This window comes from Phodopus roborovskii, unplaced genomic scaffold (assembly GCF_943737965.1).
Source record: "Phodopus roborovskii unplaced genomic scaffold, PHOROB, whole genome shotgun sequence".
NCBI classification, from domain to species: domain Eukaryota; kingdom Metazoa; phylum Chordata; class Mammalia; order Rodentia; family Cricetidae; genus Phodopus; species Phodopus roborovskii.
The window spans coordinates 2,695,767-2,713,615 of record NW_026126618.1 but is presented as its reverse complement, the minus strand read 5'-3'; the positions used below and the strand labels follow the sequence as shown (position 1 = coordinate 2,713,615).

The 17,849-nt window shown below is 42.7% G+C and overlaps 1 protein-coding gene across 1 annotated transcript in view; it reads left to right on the top strand.

Annotated features, from left to right (window-relative positions):
- Apaf1 (apoptotic peptidase activating factor 1) overlaps positions 1 to 15,415 on the top strand; it is a 71,254-nt gene extending 55,839 nt beyond the window's left edge. Inside the window, exons 23-27 of the mRNA XM_051206269.1 lie at positions 3,320 to 3,439; positions 4,989 to 5,114; positions 7,304 to 7,429; positions 9,372 to 9,518; positions 12,870 to 15,415. Coding sequence (XP_051062226.1) covers positions 3,320 to 3,439; positions 4,989 to 5,114; positions 7,304 to 7,429; positions 9,372 to 9,518; positions 12,870 to 13,016 — 666 coding nt within the window. The 3' untranslated portion in view covers positions 13,017 to 15,415. The remainder of the gene's footprint in view (positions 1 to 3,319; positions 3,440 to 4,988; positions 5,115 to 7,303; positions 7,430 to 9,371; positions 9,519 to 12,869) is intronic.
- The last annotated feature ends 2,434 nt before the right edge of the window (positions 15,416 to 17,849 follow it).

Sequence of the window (17,849 nt, the reverse complement as noted above, 5' to 3'; positions counted from 1 at the left end):
GTAGAGAGCAGCAGGAAGGACCTCAGTCAGGCTGAGCTTTGCATTAGGCACAGCCCAGACTGTGAAGAGCAGCCATTGGTCCCCAAGTCTGCTCAGGCCCAGAAAGAAAGGAGGACACCAGGACATTCCTAGTGGAGATGGCTTAGGGTCTGCCTGTCACACAGGGGCCATGACCTTTTGGTATGATTTGGGGAGCCAGAAAAGCCCTTGTTACTTCTCCTTACCACAGCCCCCCGCTGTCTATCATTGAGTTCATCATGCTCCATTAGAACATTTCATTTCCGGTTCCTCTTCTGCAGGAACTTGCCTGCACACAGCAGATCCCAGTCCTGGTGACCCTGCTTCTTTGAATGATTGTCCCCAGCTAGAAGGCAGGAAGGGATCCAGAAGCCAAGGTCTGCTGTTGTGGCAGAACCTACAGAAAGAGGAATAAGATTTGGCATTGTCTTTCTGGGTCTGGGTTACCTCGCTCAGGATGATTTTTTCTAGTTCCATGCATTTGCCTGCAAATTTCAAGATGTCATTTTTTTTTTTTTAAACCGCTGAATAGTACTCCATTGTATAAATATACCACATTTTCTTTATCCATTCTTTGGTTGAGGGGAATCTAGGTTGCTTCCATGTTTTGGCTATTATGAATATTGAACTTAGTTGATCAAATGTCCTTGTTGTATGAGTGTGTATCCTTTGGGTATATGCCTTAATACGGTATGTACTCACTCATAAGTGGGTATTAGACATAAAACAAAGGATAACCAGCCTACATTCTACAACCCAGAGAAGCTAGGTAACAAGGAGAACCCTAAGAGAGACATACTTGGATCCCCAAAACCTGGTACTAGGGAAATTCCCAGGAATCCCCAAGGATGACCCCAGCTAGGACTCTAAGCAATAGTGGAGAGGCCGGCTTTCCCCTGTAATCAGATTAATGACTACCCTAACTGTCTTCATAGACCCTTCATCCAGTAACTGATGGAGGCAGATGCAGAGATCCACAGATAAGTCCTGAGCTGAGCTCCTGGAGTTCAGTCCAAGAGAGGGAGGAGCCATAGTATGAGCAAAGGGGTCAAGACCATGATGGGGAAACCCACAGAAACAGCTGACCCAAGCCAGTGGGTCACTGACACTGTACTGACAGAGTCTGAAGTAGGCCCTCTGAGTGTGGGTGACAGTTGTGTGGCTTGAGCAGTGGTACCAGGATATATCCCTAGTGCATGAACTGCTTTTTTGGAGCCCATTTCCTATGGTGGGATGCCTTGTTCAGCCTTGATGCATGTGGTAGAAGCTTGGTCCTGCCCCAACTCAATGTGCCAGGCCTTGTTGACTCCTCAGGGGAAGATGGGAGGAGGGGAGGGAGGGGAAACTGGGATTGGTTTGTAAAGTAAAAAAAAATTATTAACCAAAAAAAAAAAAAAAAAAAAAAAAAAAAGGATTTGTCATTGCTTTTATAGCTTTGCCCGGGCCTGCTAGGGAAGGCCTTGAAGTTATCAGGCACTTAGACAGTGGCTCAGAGTATTCATAGCGCACCTCCCGGTGGTGCTGCTGGCCTCCTCTGAGGCTTCATGTTCTTTAGCAAGCCACCCGATACCTAGGGACTGTTCCTTTCAATACTTTGTTTCTTTTTAATTTTTTCTCTCACCTAATGCATCCCGACCACAGTCTCCCCCCCCCCCTCCTTCCCACCCCACAGCATCCCCTCTCCTGCACATCCACTCCTTCACTTCTTCAGAAAGGGGCAGGCCTCCCAGGGCAGCAACCCAACATGGTATGACGAGATGAGAGAAGACTAGGGACAAACCGCATCGAGGCCGGACGAGGCAGCCCTGGAGGAGGCAAATGAGTCAGAGACACCCTCTCTCCCTCCCAGGCCAAACCACCACAGCACGTGTGCAGAGGGCCTGGCGCAGACCCACACAGGCTGTGAGCTCCTATGAACCCTGCTTAGTCGATTCTGTGGGTCTTTCAGTACTTTTCCCAACATGAAAACAAATTATTCAGTCACTGCATTTGAAAAGTTCTCAGGTTGTGATTATTTCTTTCTTTGTTTTTGAAAAAAAAAAAAAAAAAACCCAAACATTTTTATTTTCTGTGCATTGGTGTTTTGCCTGCATGGGCATCTGTGTGAGAGTGTTGAATCCCCTGGAAGTGAAGTTATAGACAGTTGCGAGCTGTTATGTGGGTGCTGGGAATTGAACCCAGGTCCTCAGTTAGTCAGTCCAGCCCCTGCTTTGAACTTTAAAAGGAGTTATTGTATGAATGCCTGCTTATGTGTGTGTTATGTGTGTGCTGGGTGCCCGGAATCAGAAGAGGGTATTGGGTCTCCTGGAACTGGAGCTCCCGGTGGGTGCTGGGAATGGGATCTTAGGTCTTGGGAAGAGCAGCCAGCTTTCTCTCCAGCCTCACCTCCTCTCACACACTCTGAGCGCTGGCCTCTGCCAAATCACCTTGAAGGAATCATTGTTTTGATATTCACAATGCTTTTACTTCAGTAGTTAAGATTATTATTATTTTTTTTTCTATGTCTCATATCCTAGATTTTTCTCATGGTAGGTCCTTGTTGGATTCACGTTGGCCTTACTTAGAAACACGTTTGTTAAATCAACTGAAGTCAAGAATTTAAAAGCCACTAAACACCGCTGCTTTGACTTAGTAATGGATGCTCTGCATATTGACGCGGCACAGATATTCCCGCACGGCTGTGCCTCGGATATTCTTGTTTGCTCCTTTTGTCCCGGTTGCTGCTGGCACCAATTGCTTCACATCTTTCTCTCTTCCCTAAGCCGCCTGGGAAGTAATAGTGCCGGTCGCTGCTGCTTTTCCTCTGAGAGCTGCGTTAGCGCTGCCTAAGACTGTTGAAGCTTAGTACGGCCTGTGTTTACGCTTGTCTGGCTCCCTGGACCTCTTGGGCAGTAGGGTGAGCTTGCTGGAGCCCGAGTCTGTCCTCACCTGATGTGCAGGCTTGTACATCTGCAGAGATGTAATTGGGATAATTTTCTCTGGAAAATGTAATCAGATGGTGAGCTCACTGACATATTGTAGGGTTTTTTTTTTTTTTCTATTTTGTGGTTTAATTAACTACTCTCTAAGCAACTGAAGAAAACAAATTTTATTTAGTAGGAAAAGTGTTTTATTTTGCCCCCCATCAAGCTAATTAGTTTCAACTTTTTCTCTTTGTAAAGCACAGAGACAATGTTCTTTGTTGCTTCTCTGTTTGAAATACTGTGAAGATAAAAAGGCTTTAGATGGGAGAGTACATGCCTGTTTCCAGGGAGACGTTATTGGGGAAGGCCTATAACAGACTTCTTTCTTTGATATTCAGGTGTGGAATTGGCAGTCAGAAGACTACATCTTTCTGCGGGGCCATCAGGAAACAGTGAAGGACTTCAGGCTCCTAGAACATTCAAGATTGCTTTCCTGGTCGTTTGATGGAACAGTGAAGGTAATTTGAGTTCCAGATTCCTTAAGTGTATTTTTTTGTTTCTTAAATTATTTTGAAAATATTCTCTAAATGTATTTCATTTTACTGTGTGTATGGGTGTTTGGCTTGCATGTATGTCTGTATACCACATGCATGAAGAGAGCATCAGATTTTATAGAATTGGAGTTACATACAATACAAATACTTGTGAGTTGAGTGCAGAGAATTGAACCCATGTCCTCTTGAAGAGCAGTTAGGATCTTAACTACTGGGCCTTCTTTCCAGACCTGAGTACCAGATTTAAAAAGAATTGATGTGTGTGTGTGTGTGTGTGTGTGTGTGTGTGTGTGTGTGTGTGTGTGTGTGTATTATTGCGGTTAAATAAGGATCAGGATAAACAAATAGGCCGAATAGATGTTTATTCAGGGAGAAATAACTTACAACCTAGACAGATGAACACCAGCAAGTTCCACCGGATGCTCTCCTGTCCGAGTCCTGCCAGCAAGAGAGCTTTCCCCAGCTCTCCCTCAGACCTCCTTCCACAGGTCACTTCCACCCATGGCTCCACCCCCCAATGGGTGTGGTCAGTGCCACAGAAGGAGACAAAGTAAATATCCCACTACAATGTAGGTTTTTTTTTTTTTTTTTTTTTGGTTCAAGACAGGGCTTCTCTGTATTGCTTTCAGAGCCTGTCTTGGAACTCAATCAGTAGACCCAGGCTGGCTTCGAACTCAGAGACCTGCCTGCCTCTGCCTCTGGAGTGCTGGAATTAAACCCATGTGCCAACAAACGCCAGGCTGGCCTTGAACTCACAGAGATCCACCTGCCTCCTGTGCGTCTGGGACCAAAGACTTGTGCACCACCATACCCAGTCCCAGATTGTTTTTTTTTAAAGAAAACATTCTGATGTTGCAGTAATTATATTGTGACAGCTCTAAAGCACATGAATGTTAAGCAATTAAAGAACGTCAGTCCTGTGCCTGGTTTCTGCTCACGGCAGTCACCTGCATCTGTTGTATGTTTGTAAGCATTTACACTAAAGGGAACTTAAGAGATCAGAATAGCTGCTGTGCTCAAACACGTTTTATGGGTATGTTTCAAAGCTGATTGTATTCTTTTTAAGATTTATTTATTTTTATGTGTATGAGTATTTTGCTTGCATGCATGTCTATATACCGAATGCATGCAGTACCCACACAGTCCGAAAGCATTGGATCTGGAACTGGAGTTAGGTGGTTGTGAGCCGCCTGAGGGTGCTGGAAACCAAACCCGGATCCTCTGGGAAAGCCGCCAGTGGTCTTAACTGAGCAGTCTCTGCAGTCCCCTGTCACTGTCCCCCATCTCAGGGTGTCCTTCCTTCCCTCCCTCCCTCTCCTTGTCCTGTGATTCTGGGAACCAAACCCACATGGTAAGCGAGCACTTTACCTCTGAACTTCACCCCATCCTTTGTTCTAGTGAAGTACCACAAGTACCAGGTAGCCCAAGTTGGCCTGCTCCCCCTTAGTTGGGGTTATAGTTGTATTCCATCATGCATGATAGTGTCACCTAATCTTTTTTTTTCTTCCTTAAGGTATGGAATATCATTACTGGGAGGATAGAAAGAGACTTCACTTGCCATCAGGGTGCAGTACTTTCTTGTGATATTTCCTCTGATGCTACCAAGTTTTCATCTACCTCTGCCGATAAGACTGCAAAGGTTAGTCAGTCCCATGAAGTGTCCATATGTAAAAGCTGCAGTATTGGTTGTGTATCATGAGTCCAAACAATGTATATGCCAAGAGAGTGACATTCCATTTATATATCTGTATCATGTGTATTTTTTAAAAAAAGATTTATTTGTTTGTTTATTATTTATTTATTAAGTGTTCTGCCTGCATGTATGCATGCAGACCAGAAGAGGGCACCAGATCTCATTACAGATGGTTGTGAGCCACCACGTGGTTGCTGGGAATTGAACTCAGGACCTCTGGAAGAGCAGCCAGTGCTCTTAACCACTGAGCCATCTCTCCAGCCCGTTACATGTATTTTTTAAGAATTTATTTATTATTTTGTGTGTGTATGTGATAGAGGGAGGGAGAGAGAAGGAGCCTGCACGAGTCACACTGTATGTGTGGGGGTCAGAGGGCAGCTGTTGAGAGTGGGGCTAGCGACACCCTTGCTGAGGCCTCATTGTTTCTGCTGCCTTTGCTGTGCTGTCCACTCCAGAGCCAAGAGCGTCCAGATGATTTCCTGTTTCACCTCCCACCTTGCCGTAGGAATGCTGGACCACAGATGCCACTCCATCCGGCTTTTTACTCCAAGTTAGGTTGTTGGGCACGTGAGGCCCATGTACTGGCTGAGTCGTCTCCCTGGCCTCTGTCTCATATTTTAGGAGATACGGTGCTAGGAATTGCACTCCCTTGATCTTCAAATCATAGGTGTTATTGTTTCAATTCTGCATACATAGAAACTAAAGTTAGAGGCTCATGTGAGCTGTCCTAGAGCACAAGTCTTTGGAGAAAGCCTACCCATTCGCATTCACTTGGCATTGGATAGATTAAAGGAGTAACATTTAATAATTCAGATTCTCTTTTATGGAGAATTAAGATTATGAAAAAGATTCTTATTAATTTTTCAAATTTTTAATTTCTTAATTCTTAGATTATTAAGAAAAATAAAAAAGTTTTTTATTTATAACTAATCAAATGGAATCTGCTGTTCAATAAAAGTAACTGGCACGCTTTTATTCACTTAGTCTAAGTGGATACTTTTGAAATTCTCTGAATTGTGACTCTCAGCACAGTGTTCTCTTCCCTTTCCTCCATCTTTGTTAATGACGTCATTCTCTAGCTGTCTTTGGTGCTGTTGGTCATTGCTCAGTGTTTTAGTTCCATGTGCTTTTCTTTGTTTCCAGAGACCATGCTTTCTGCCCTGCTGACTGCCGGCAGCTTCTTTACTTTATCCTTCTGGTGATTGACCTGTCTGTGATTTTTCAGGCAAGCACTTTGGCCCATCACTTTCTGTTTTTCATCCATTTCCTCTGTGTCTGCCTACCTCCGCCTCTTTTCTGGTGTGCAAGTGGTTTTAGAGCTCTGTTTCTTGTTGGCTCCTCGGTGAAGCCTTTTGTGACTCCCACATTAGCTGCTCTCCCTTCAGAGTTTACATTATGTTTTGTTTGTGTTTTTTGGAGCATTTCAGCTGTTCACAAAGTGTTCATGAGCCTGCTTCCTTGATTGAAGTGTAAACTTCAAGAGACTGTGCCTACTTCATCTCGTACCACACGTTCTTAGTTGGTTGTGCCCGGAACATGCTAGTTTTCAGTGGGTCCTGGCTAAATGGTAATAACAGAGCCACAGAGAGAACATTGGAAGGACAGCAAGCTGGGTCTGGAGATGTACAGCCGTAGGATCAGGAGATCTCTTTGAGTTCAAGGCTAGCTTGGGACCCTGTCTCAAAAAAGCAGCATTTGGCCCGCAATAATACAGCAGTATGTTGGCAAGAGCTTATGTCCTATGCAATCACATTTAATCATCACACCATAGGAATCATTGTCCCTATTTTGCAAGCACAGATACTGAAGCTTGAGAAGCCATGAGTTTTCTTAGGTCACAAGGATTTAGTAGAGTGGGCTGCCTGCCTCGCCCTGTAAACTGTTCTTAACTGATTCTCTTTTCTTCGTGTGGGCATTAATACAGAGATGAGAAAGTTGACCTAGGTTCTTGAGTAATTAATTAAAGGAAGTCCCAAGAAACTGACAAGGTTGCAGGTTGGAGCTGGGCATCTTATGGAATTTTAGGCACCACCAAATGTGTTAACCTTGCTTGTGATTGACTTTTTGGCTGTGTAGCCTTTAAGGCGGGCCTTGTACTTGTTTACCATTCCTAAACAATCCTAATTGCCTTCCAGATCTGGAGTTTCGAACTGGCTTCCCCTCTTCACGAGTTGAAGGGTCACACCGGCTGCGTCCGCTGCTCTGCCTTCTCTCTGGATGGTACCCTTTTGGCAACTGGAGATGACAACGGAGAAATCAGGGTAGGGGTGCTGACTGAGGTAGCATTTACCCTTCAGTGTGGGCTGGCATTCTTCTCCACACTGAGGTTGTTTGTGTGAGGGTTTTTGGAGATTCTTGTAATGTAGTTTAGGCTGACCTGAACTCACTGGTCTGACTCCAGCCTTCTAAGTCCTGGAATTACAGCAGCTTACCACCGGAGGCCTCTTTCAGTGGGACAGGTCCTGGGGTTAGGGTTAGATGGAGCGTTCTTTGCTCTGTCTCTTGTGCACACCATGTTCATAGCCACCTTCACAGCAGGGAAGACTATGTTTCAGAGGTAGATAAGTCAGGTGGAATGATGGTGCACCTTTAACGCGACACTTAGAAGGCAGAGACAGGTGTATCTCAGCTTGCAGCCAGCCTGGTCTATTATATAAAATGAGTTCCAGGCCATCCTGGAACTACATGATAAGACCCTGTCTCAAAAACAAAAACAAAACAAAAAGTAAGTAAGTATAACACAAACATTTCCTTTCTTTCCCTTCTTTCCTTTTTTGTTTTTGTTTTTCGAGACAGGGTTTGTCTGTAGGTTTTGGAGGCTGACCTGGCACTCACTCTGTAGATCAGGCTGGCCTCAAACTCACAGAGGTCTGCCCGCCTCTGCCTCCCAAGTGCTGGGACTAAAGGCATGCGCCACCACTGCCTGGTCTGACACAGACATTTTCTACATATGTGAATATGTATGTGCAGTTGGTTCTCTGCTGTTAGTTTGTGAATGATTTGTCTTAATTTTTAATGTAAACTGAAGGTTCTTTTAAAAAAGTGGCAGAATTTAGAGAAACTGGTTTTGTAAACCATTGGTTCATAAATGAATTGCAAATTCTGCTCCTCTCATTGTTTGAAGTAGAGATCTTTTTAGAACTCTACCCACTAGTCAGCATTTTCAGAGTTTGTTAATGAAGCTCTACTGAGGGTCACATATCTGTCAGGGAGTCTAAATGAGCAGCCAGCTTTTATCACCCTGGACTTCTGAAGGTGCACATGTAAACTTTGCCAGCTTGACCTAAGAAACAGTAGAGTTATGGCATGCTATTCTTTTGTGTCTATGGAAATAAAGGCTAGTGTCATGTGTTGCATGCTAAAAGATCAGAAACCATGGGAAAGCAGCCTGATCACTTATTAGAAGACTTGTACAGAAAGTGAGAAACTTGAGCCTGGGGATAACTGCTTTGGGAACTAGTTTTTTGGTTTTTGTTTTTTTCTTATATGTGTGGGTATTTGGCCTACGTCTGTGGTATATATCACATGCACGCCTGGTTACCAAGGAGGTCAGAAGAGAGTGTCTGGTCCCTGGCACTGGAGTTACAGATAGTTGTGAGCTGCCATGTGGGTGTTGGGAATTGAAGATGGGTCCTCTGGAAGAGTAGCCAGTGCTTTTAATTGCTGAGCCGTGTCTGCAGCCTTGGTAACCAGTAATTTTGAAGAGGATGTTTTTACTTCTGGTGGTGGGCTTGTTGTTTTTGTTTGTTGGTTTTTAAGCAGAGGCATTAAAAGTCAAGGAGGATTCTGTGTAATGCAGAGAAACAGGAGGGTTTGGACTTGCAGGGGTCTACCAGCCTACTGGCAATGTCACAATTCCTTTGCTTTGATCTGGCTTATTCACACGGTGTCTAAAATTTCAGTGATAAACACCTTTAATTTTTTAGTTTTTGGATACAGAGTCTCATCACGTTGCCCAGGGCTTGAACTCAAAAATCTTCCTACTTTGGTCTCCCGAGCAGCGAGAATTAGAGGTGTGAGCCACCATGCCTGCTTTTCTCTCTTAACTCAGGGGAAATTGATAGCATTCTGATCCAGCATGCTATACTTTTTTGTTTTTAAAGAAAGGTTTCCAGAAATATGACAGGTGATGTGTATGTGTACTTTGAAAGGGGTAAACTTCAGGGTTACCCTGTTGACGAACTGTGCCTCATGTTTATGTAGATATGGAATGTCTCAAGTGGCCAGCTCCTTCATTTGTGTGCCCCGATTGCAGTAGAAGAAGGGACAGCTACCCACGGAGGCTGGGTGACTGATCTTTGCTTCTCTCCCGACAGCAAAATGCTTGTCTCTGCTGGAGGATATCTTAAGGTAAGAGTTTCTCAAGGATATGAAGAAACAGCAGTCTGGGTGGTACTTGAGCGGTTTCCACGTAGTGGTTTTCAGTTGGGTTTCCTATAACCCAGCACAGTAGAGGGGGCAACAGCTTTGCGGTGGTGGCTGACATCCGGAGGGCTACTTTCTCCAGGTCTCTCGGCGTCCTTGGTGACAGCAGCAGCAATGGGAGAGCTCTCACCTCCCATCTGAACCCACATGAGCCAGCTTCATCTCCCATGGCACTCAGCATGGGATTATTTGAAAAATATATTTGTGAAATTTTCTTTCTTGATAATAATAGTAGCAGCATATAATTTATTATCTACAGACTTTGATTTTTATCAGCCCAGCAATCAGTTTTGTGATGCTAAAGTTTTACTACCTTTGGGTTATAGATGACCAAAACTGATTTTCATGGAGGTTATCACTTTGTGATTGGTAACTACAAGGGCCAAGACGCCTCACAAGTTCTTTGACTCTTCTGCTGCCTCTAACAGGTTGGCTTGTGCAAACTCAGTAGTGACTATTGGCCAAGGTTTAAGCGAATAACAGGGCTCTGATGTCATTTGTTGGCTCATTCACCCATTCAGTAAGTCTGTGTTTAATGCCTGCTTTATGTCGTGGCACGTGATTAAGGCATGTCCTTTCCTAGTGGTGGCTAATGTCCCATACAGGAAGCAAATGGAAAATAAATGCAGTTCTTAAAGTGGAGGAGGGGCTGAGGGAAGTTTGCAGGAGGTAAGTGGAGGCAGAAAGGAGAGGAATGGAAAGGTCAGTTCTACAAGGGGTAGAAAGGATACTATACATTATGCTGACCACTGGACTTGCGGTAAGCTTTGTCATTTACAACTGGTCCCATAACGTTTTGTGAGGCGGTTGAAAACAGCCACATGAGAATGATCTCATTCCCTCATAATGCAGATGTTCAGATGTATTTGAATGGAGTCTTTGGTTATACTGGTCCCATATTATTGCAGTTTGACTCAACATAAACATCTAGCTTATAGAAGATAAATGAGGGGATGTTTTTAGTTTATGAAGCGATACCTCTCCAGCCTGCATTGGAAACAAGTATCGAAATGTTGTATTAGTGGATACCTTTTGAGGCACACTTTCATTTAGTCATCAAGAGCTCCTGGACTGTTGAAGCCACTTGTCCTTTAGTGCAAAGACAAATGACTCTGAGCTCTGAGAATGGTGCTTAGAGGAGAGATGTTGCTGTCTTTGTGTTGGAAGCTGAACATCTTTCCTTGTGGAAACTTAACTACCCAGCCTTGACACCAAGCTTCCAGAATCCCTGAGCTCTGTGGAATGTCACTGCACAGCTGTGTCTGTCTTTTAGGATATTGTCAAGATCAATGAGCAACCGTGACATAAAGCTGAAGGATGCCTCTGCTGCTGTACTGTAAAGATTATGTCTCGAGGCTGGAAGAAGCTATGCCTGTCTGTGTAGTCTATGTATTGACATGACAATCAGTACTTTGCCTTCTGTTTGATCACTAGCATAGATAAACTAATTATGTTATAACCCAGCCTGCATCTACCCAGCGTGCTAATGAGACCATCCAAAGGCACAAAACAAATTAGGAGTAAGAAGAAACAGCTGCTGGAGTGGCCAGGAAATTAGGCATTTTGGGTCTGTTTACTTTAAAATCTGAGCAATATAAATTGAGTGTCAGTAAGGTGCGAGGTGTCTTACCTTTCATTATAAATGAAAACATAATATCACTTAGCTTTTGCTGGACACATACCACTGAAAACAGATTGCTTGAATGGCAAGTTTACATTAATTCATACACTGAAGGCAAAGGCTGATTGCAGATGTGGAACCCAGGGTCATAAATGAAGGTGTTTTATACTCAGAAGAGTATTGTTATGACTGTGGAGTGGGTGCAGCGACAGAATGCCTGAGTTCAGACCTCAGCTCTGCCACTCACTTGTTTTGAGACTTTCCACAAGGTTGTTTTACCTCTGTTTGTTCCAGTTGCTTTGTCTATAAAATGGGTACAATGATAATATGTGCCATGTTATAGATACTTCTTACAAATCTTTTGCTCCTATACGTACTCAGGCTTACTCCACTATCAGCATCAGACATTCATGTTTATTATAACTTAACCTGATACATCATCAGCACCTAACGTGCGTTGTTGATGTGAGGATAAGGCTGGGTGTTGCACATTTTATGCATTTGGATAAATCTCTAATGGCATGTATCTACAACTATAGGGTCATATTAAGCAATTCACTACCCTGAAAGTCCTGTGTTTGCCACTGAAATCTTTTATTTCCAAGCCATATTGAACCGTGGCTGCTGTACTATTTTTAGGTTAAGGAGTCCTTTTTAATGGCGTGTGTGGCAGACAGACACTATATTTGGAAGTCAGAAACTGTTCTGCCTCTGCTGTCCATTTCCACTGTCCTCTAAGTCTTGATTGTCTCAGAAACCCAGTCTGCTTATTTTTAAAGTGAGGCAGGTGGGTCTAGGAGATGAACTCTACAAGTCCTAGTCACTGAAAGCTAGTCCTCCCGGGCTAGAGTGAGTTCTTTGTGCTTTGGCATATGGCGCTATTTTTGGAAGTGTACGCTGCTGTAGTGAACTTTACCAAACCCCGTGACATACACATTTACCAGACCCTACTACTATGAGTAAAGATAATACTCAAACCTGTCTCATGGCGAGACGGAATGTTAGGCTCTATTCTGAATACATAGATGAGAATATTGTTGTGTGTTTGTGACTTTCAGGCTCTTTTGCACTGTAGGCCTTGTCTCTTGCCCTCAGTTTAACTCTGAGATAGGACAGTAAGTTTTGTGAATACCATTTCATGAAACTAGTGTTATATACTCTCCATGAATTTAGTGAAGGGTGTGGTTAGAGCACCTGCTTCGTTAGAGGTGACTGGTATTCAGCATACATTGTCACATAGCAGCCTACATCACCCCTGGAGAAGAGGGGTCGCTAGGAAGACTGTTCTCCTCCTCGCCTGTGCCATGAGCAGTCTGGGTGTCTGTTGGAGTACTGTCCATGGCTATAGAAGGGTGTCTTAGTGCAGAGAAGCAGTCATGTGCGTATTCCATGGAGAAGACGTGCACACAGCCCCACCCCTCCCCTCGCTGTGTTGTCAGCTCTCTAGTGGTCGTTGCAAATGGCCTTTGGGGCAGACATGGGCTGTGAGGCCATCACCAGGGTTAACCAACAAAGGCTAGTGAAGTTCAGCTGCCATTCCTGCTCATTGCTTGGCTTAGGAGTTAGTAGTAGTTGGGTAAAGGACATGGCTGGCACTACAGATGGCCGTGAAGTGTAATTACCAGTCTAATGCAGGTTTGTTTTTCTCTGAACAGTGGTGGGATGTTGTCACCGGGGACCCCTCACAGACCTTCTACACAAATGGAACGAACCTCAGGAAAATACATGTGTCCCCTGACTTCCGGACATATGTGACTGTTGATAATCTTGGTATTTTATATATTTTACAGGTTTTAGAGTAAAATGGCTAAGCATAAATGTAGTTCAGCTCTTTAATTTTGAATTGGAAAAAAATTGAAACTGTACATCAACATTTTATAATACTGTGAATTGTATTGTAGTATTGCATTCATTACAGAAGTGTTTATGGCTGAATGAGTAATGTTAGTTTAGCTGTCTCTACAAATGAACATACTTTTACTTTTTTATAGTCATCACTGTTATTAACAAATGAACATACTTTTACTTTTTTTATAGTCATCACTGTTATTAACAATTTGTTGTTAACATGCAAATGGATGTAAATATGTACCTTGTTACACTATTGGTAAACTTCTCCGATGCATTCAAATTGGTTGGCATAATTAATGAGAACCATCTGAAGGAATTCTGTGTGTTGACGCTATCATTCATTATGCAGGCTATGCTGCAAGGTAATGGTGGTTGGTTTTCTGAGCCACACTTACCCCCCCCAGGGGGTATGGTTTTCCAAATACAATCATGTTGCTTATTTGCACTCTTTAAATTTGCTTTAAAATACAGTGTCTTTGTGCACAGTCTGCAACATTTCTTTTGACAACTCAGTGAGTGAGTGTTGTATTTCAGGTTCTTTCCATGAGCTAAAGTCTTGTGGTAGAGAGATTACGTTTCTCTCTGTAGCCAATGGCAGCCTTGTGTGTGGCTGAACTCTGGTTGCCAGCGTCTGAATTGGGCACCACCCTGCTCTCTGTTTTGTTTATTGTAAAGACAGGGTTTCTTTGTCCCGACTGTTTTGGAACTCACTCTGTAGATCAGGCTGGTCTCAATTCAGAGATCCTCCTGCCCTAAAGGTGTGCACCACCACCATCCAGCCCTCTGTTTTTTACTTATTACTTGACTAAGCTTAACCCTCTGTTCCATAGTTAGCTGTTAGTAAGTCAGTGAAATGTGAAATGGTAGAACATACTTCTCCTTTAATCTGTTTACTTTTTATCAGTGCTGTTCTCGTTATGACTTTCAAGAGAATTGTTATGATTTCTGTTCCACAGAAACCTCTGAGACCCTGGAGGTGATGGCTTTCTCTTTCCCCTCACTTCCTGCTTCCTGCCTCCTCCCCCAACCCTAACCCCCATTTTTCCCTGGGAAATGGGAACTCATTATATCGTGGTGATTGTATTACGTAGACCCTGTGGTCCTCCTGCATGAGACCCCTAAGTAGCTGGGAGAGACGGCTTTTAATGCAGAGAAAACTTTGCAACATCAGTAACTAGTTTTGTTTTTAACCTCCTTTTAGAATCTTTAGCTGAAGCTTAAATTTAATTACTTTTCCCAGAAATATTAAGGACAATAGAGATTAATTAGTAATAGATTAGTTTTCATTATTTTGTTAGTTTTTTTGAGACAGGGTTTCTCTTTATAACACACTAGCTGTTCTGGAACTTGCTCTGTAGACAGGCTGGCCTTGAATTCACAGAGATCTACTTGCCTCTGCCTCCTGAGTGCTGGGATTAAAGGTGTGCACCACCACTGCCCAGCAATAATAGATATAATTTTCAAATAAAATAGAAATCAAACATCTTCCTTCTGCAATAGGAATTAATGAGTGGTAGCATTAGTAGTTGATAGTCAGTGAAGCTTTTCTGTTGTCAGTGCATATCACTAGCTGTGGTGTGGCAGAGGGGATAAACCACTAATGTAGCTTTTATTTCTTTGTGGTGCTAAAGATCAAAAGCAGGGGCCTTGACCATGTTAGACAAGCACTCTGCCACTAGGTACCCCAGCTGTAGACGAGCTTGAGATTAGCTAGACCCGCATGGCATTTGCAGGAACTGTGATTAGAGTGAACCAGAGTTTGGACAGAGTTAAGGATGTTTATTTGTACCTTTTTTTGGTTGGTAGGTTGAGGAACTAGTTTACACACTTACTGTGATTTAAGCAGATGTGATAAGTGAAAAATCTTAATTTTATAAAAATAAATATGTGAATAGCATGTCTTGCTTAGAATTTGCTGCGAATGACTCAAACTTCGCTCCTCAGATAACGCTCATGGGTTGTCTGCTCTGTAGCTGGGTACTGGAAGTGAAATAGTAAACACCAGTTTGTTAAAGTCTTGGCCTTTGTCTTAAACATAAAGTGCAGTGGGAGGCAGAGTAACACAAACAGGGAGACAGCTGTAGCTTGCGTTGCAGCTCCCAGGGCTGGCGAGAGGGCGTGGCTTGTGGGCTGTGGATGAGCTCTTTGAGCTCTTTGCTTGCTGTACTTTCTATGTGAGCAATCACATTGGACTTTGTATATGTAAAGGTGGTTTGTATCAAGTGTTTTATGTACTTTGAAGACTTTTTGTATTTATAACTTACATGTGTTAATTATTTTTTTTTTGCCTTGGAATACTGTTTAAACATGAATTTTAAAAACAAATAAAATTTCTGAAGGTTTTTGAGAAGCATTTTGATTGCAGACTTGTTGCTTGCCTTTTCTCTGTTGTTGGAAGATGATTAAACAGCTTTCAGGGGTGGCCTGGGGAGATGGGCTCAGTTATTGCCAAGATGAGGACTTGAGTTTGATTCTCAGAACCCATACAAAACAAGCCTATGATTTCAGCACTGGGAAGGCGGAGACAGGGAGCTCCCTAGCATTTGCTGACCAGCCAGTGTGGCTGACTTGAACTCCAGGTTGACAGAGAGACACTGTCACCAAAAATAAGGTGGAAAGCAGTCAAGACCACGATCTGATACTGGCCTCAGGCCTTCACACACACGTGGACATACCTACATGTTCATGCACACGCGCTCGGGCACACACACATACACACACACATACACACAGACTGTCTGCCTCCTGTCTGTCTGCCTCTCTCCTTCTCCCCTGCACGAAGGCCTTGAATTGCTTTAGTTTGTGCTTTTTCTTGAAATGTCCCCATTTCTCTGTCAATTGTAAAAGCCGGCTTTGCTGGATACAGCAGTTCTGGTTGGAGGAGTTTTGTTCCATGCTAACCTGGCTTTTCAGGGGTTTTGTGAGAGGTGATCTTACTGTGATTTGGTTCCCTGTGTGAGTTGTTTTTTTCTCACAGTACTTCATATTGTTTCTTTGTTCCTTTAGCATCTTTAATGCTGTGGAGAGGTGGTTCCGTGGTCATGTCTATTTTAGAGCTCTGAATGTCTTTTGTACTCCAATGCCATTTCTTCCCTTAGATTTGGAGAACTTTCTATATATAAAATGTATGTTTTAAATACTTTATCTGTTTGTTTGCTTTTAATCTCAAACTCTACGCCATATATTCTTAGGTTGGTCTCTTGGTCATAACCCAGAGTTCTTAGAAATTGTGCTCATATTTGTTTGCCATTATCACAGTTTTTATTGTGTATATTCATAGCTACTGTGCTATATATGGATGTTTTATATAGTATCTGCTTGCTATATTGAGCTTTTCCGCTCCAAACCCCTTGCTACGTACCCTTTACCCCTCCTGTTCTCTCATGTTTGGTCCCCTTTATTCTACGAAGCTCTTTTCTAGAACTTCCATCCCATTTATAAATACATGATTTGATGTATCTATTAAAAAATCTGGATGAGAGAAAACATGTTTATCGGGAGACTGACTTAATTCACTTACTGCGATTATGTCCAGTTACATAGATTTTTCTGCAGACATAATCTCCTTCTTTGGTGCTGAGAATAATTCCATTGTGTATACATAACCTTGCTTTCTTTGTCCACTCTGTTGTTGGACGCTTAGAATGGGTCCATAGCTTATCTAGTATTTTCATTTTTTTTTGAGACACTTCCATAATACTTGGTTTAGTTTCTGTCCCCTCCAGCCATGTATAAAGTTCCCCTTTGACCACATTGTTTTGTTTAGTTTAAGGTTGAGACTATGGTCTCACTATGTAGCCCTGGAACTGGACTAGGCTGGTCTTGAACTCACAGTGATTTACTTGCCTCTGCCTCTAAGTTGCTGGAGTTAAAGGTATACACCACCTGCTGTGTTGTATGTTTTCTACATAAAGGTCATTCTGACTGGGATGAGACAGAATCACATTGTCCTTTAAATTCTTCTTTCTCTGGTGGCTAATGAGGCTTAGTCAGCACTCTAGAGGTGGGGGGACCTGGGGGATGGAGCCAATAAACTAGGTGGACCAAAGTCTCATGCAAGAGCCAACTTTATTCAGAGCATCGGACAGTTTACCCTTTGAGGGTTAAGAAGAGTCCATGAGTAAGGTATTCAATCACAAGGACAGGCTGCATTTGTCAGATAAGCCACAAGTGACAAAAACTTGTTTTTCCATAGAGACATATACATAAATAACAATAGTTACTTATAATGAATAATCTGAAGTAAACTGACTCATACCTGCTACACCTGGGAAGAGCATGAACACATATTCCAAGAACAATTCCATGGTTTTGAGGAAACTGTCAAAGACTCTTGACTTGTTTTCTTGGAAATTTCTCACAAGCACTCGGGATTCTCACATGACAGTGTTCTGACAAGCTTGGACATTCTTATATGTTTGTTGGTTATTTATATTTCATTGTTTGAAATCTGTTCATTAGCCCATTTACTCTCTATTTCCTTTATTATGAGACAATTATGAATTGGAATTATTCCATGATTTCTTCCTCAAAATGTTTGTTATTTGTATATAAGAAAGTTACTGTTTTTTTGTGTTATTCTTTTACTTTTGCTAAAGGTGTTTACTAGATACAAGAATTTTTTGGAGAAATCATTCCATCTTCAAATAAGAACACTCTGACACTCCCCCCCCCCCATTTGTATCCATCTTATTTCCTTTTCCTGTCTTACTGCTCTAGTTAAGACTTTGAGCATCACAGTGAGTAAGTGTGGACAAAGCACACATTCTTGTTCCCTTCTCAGT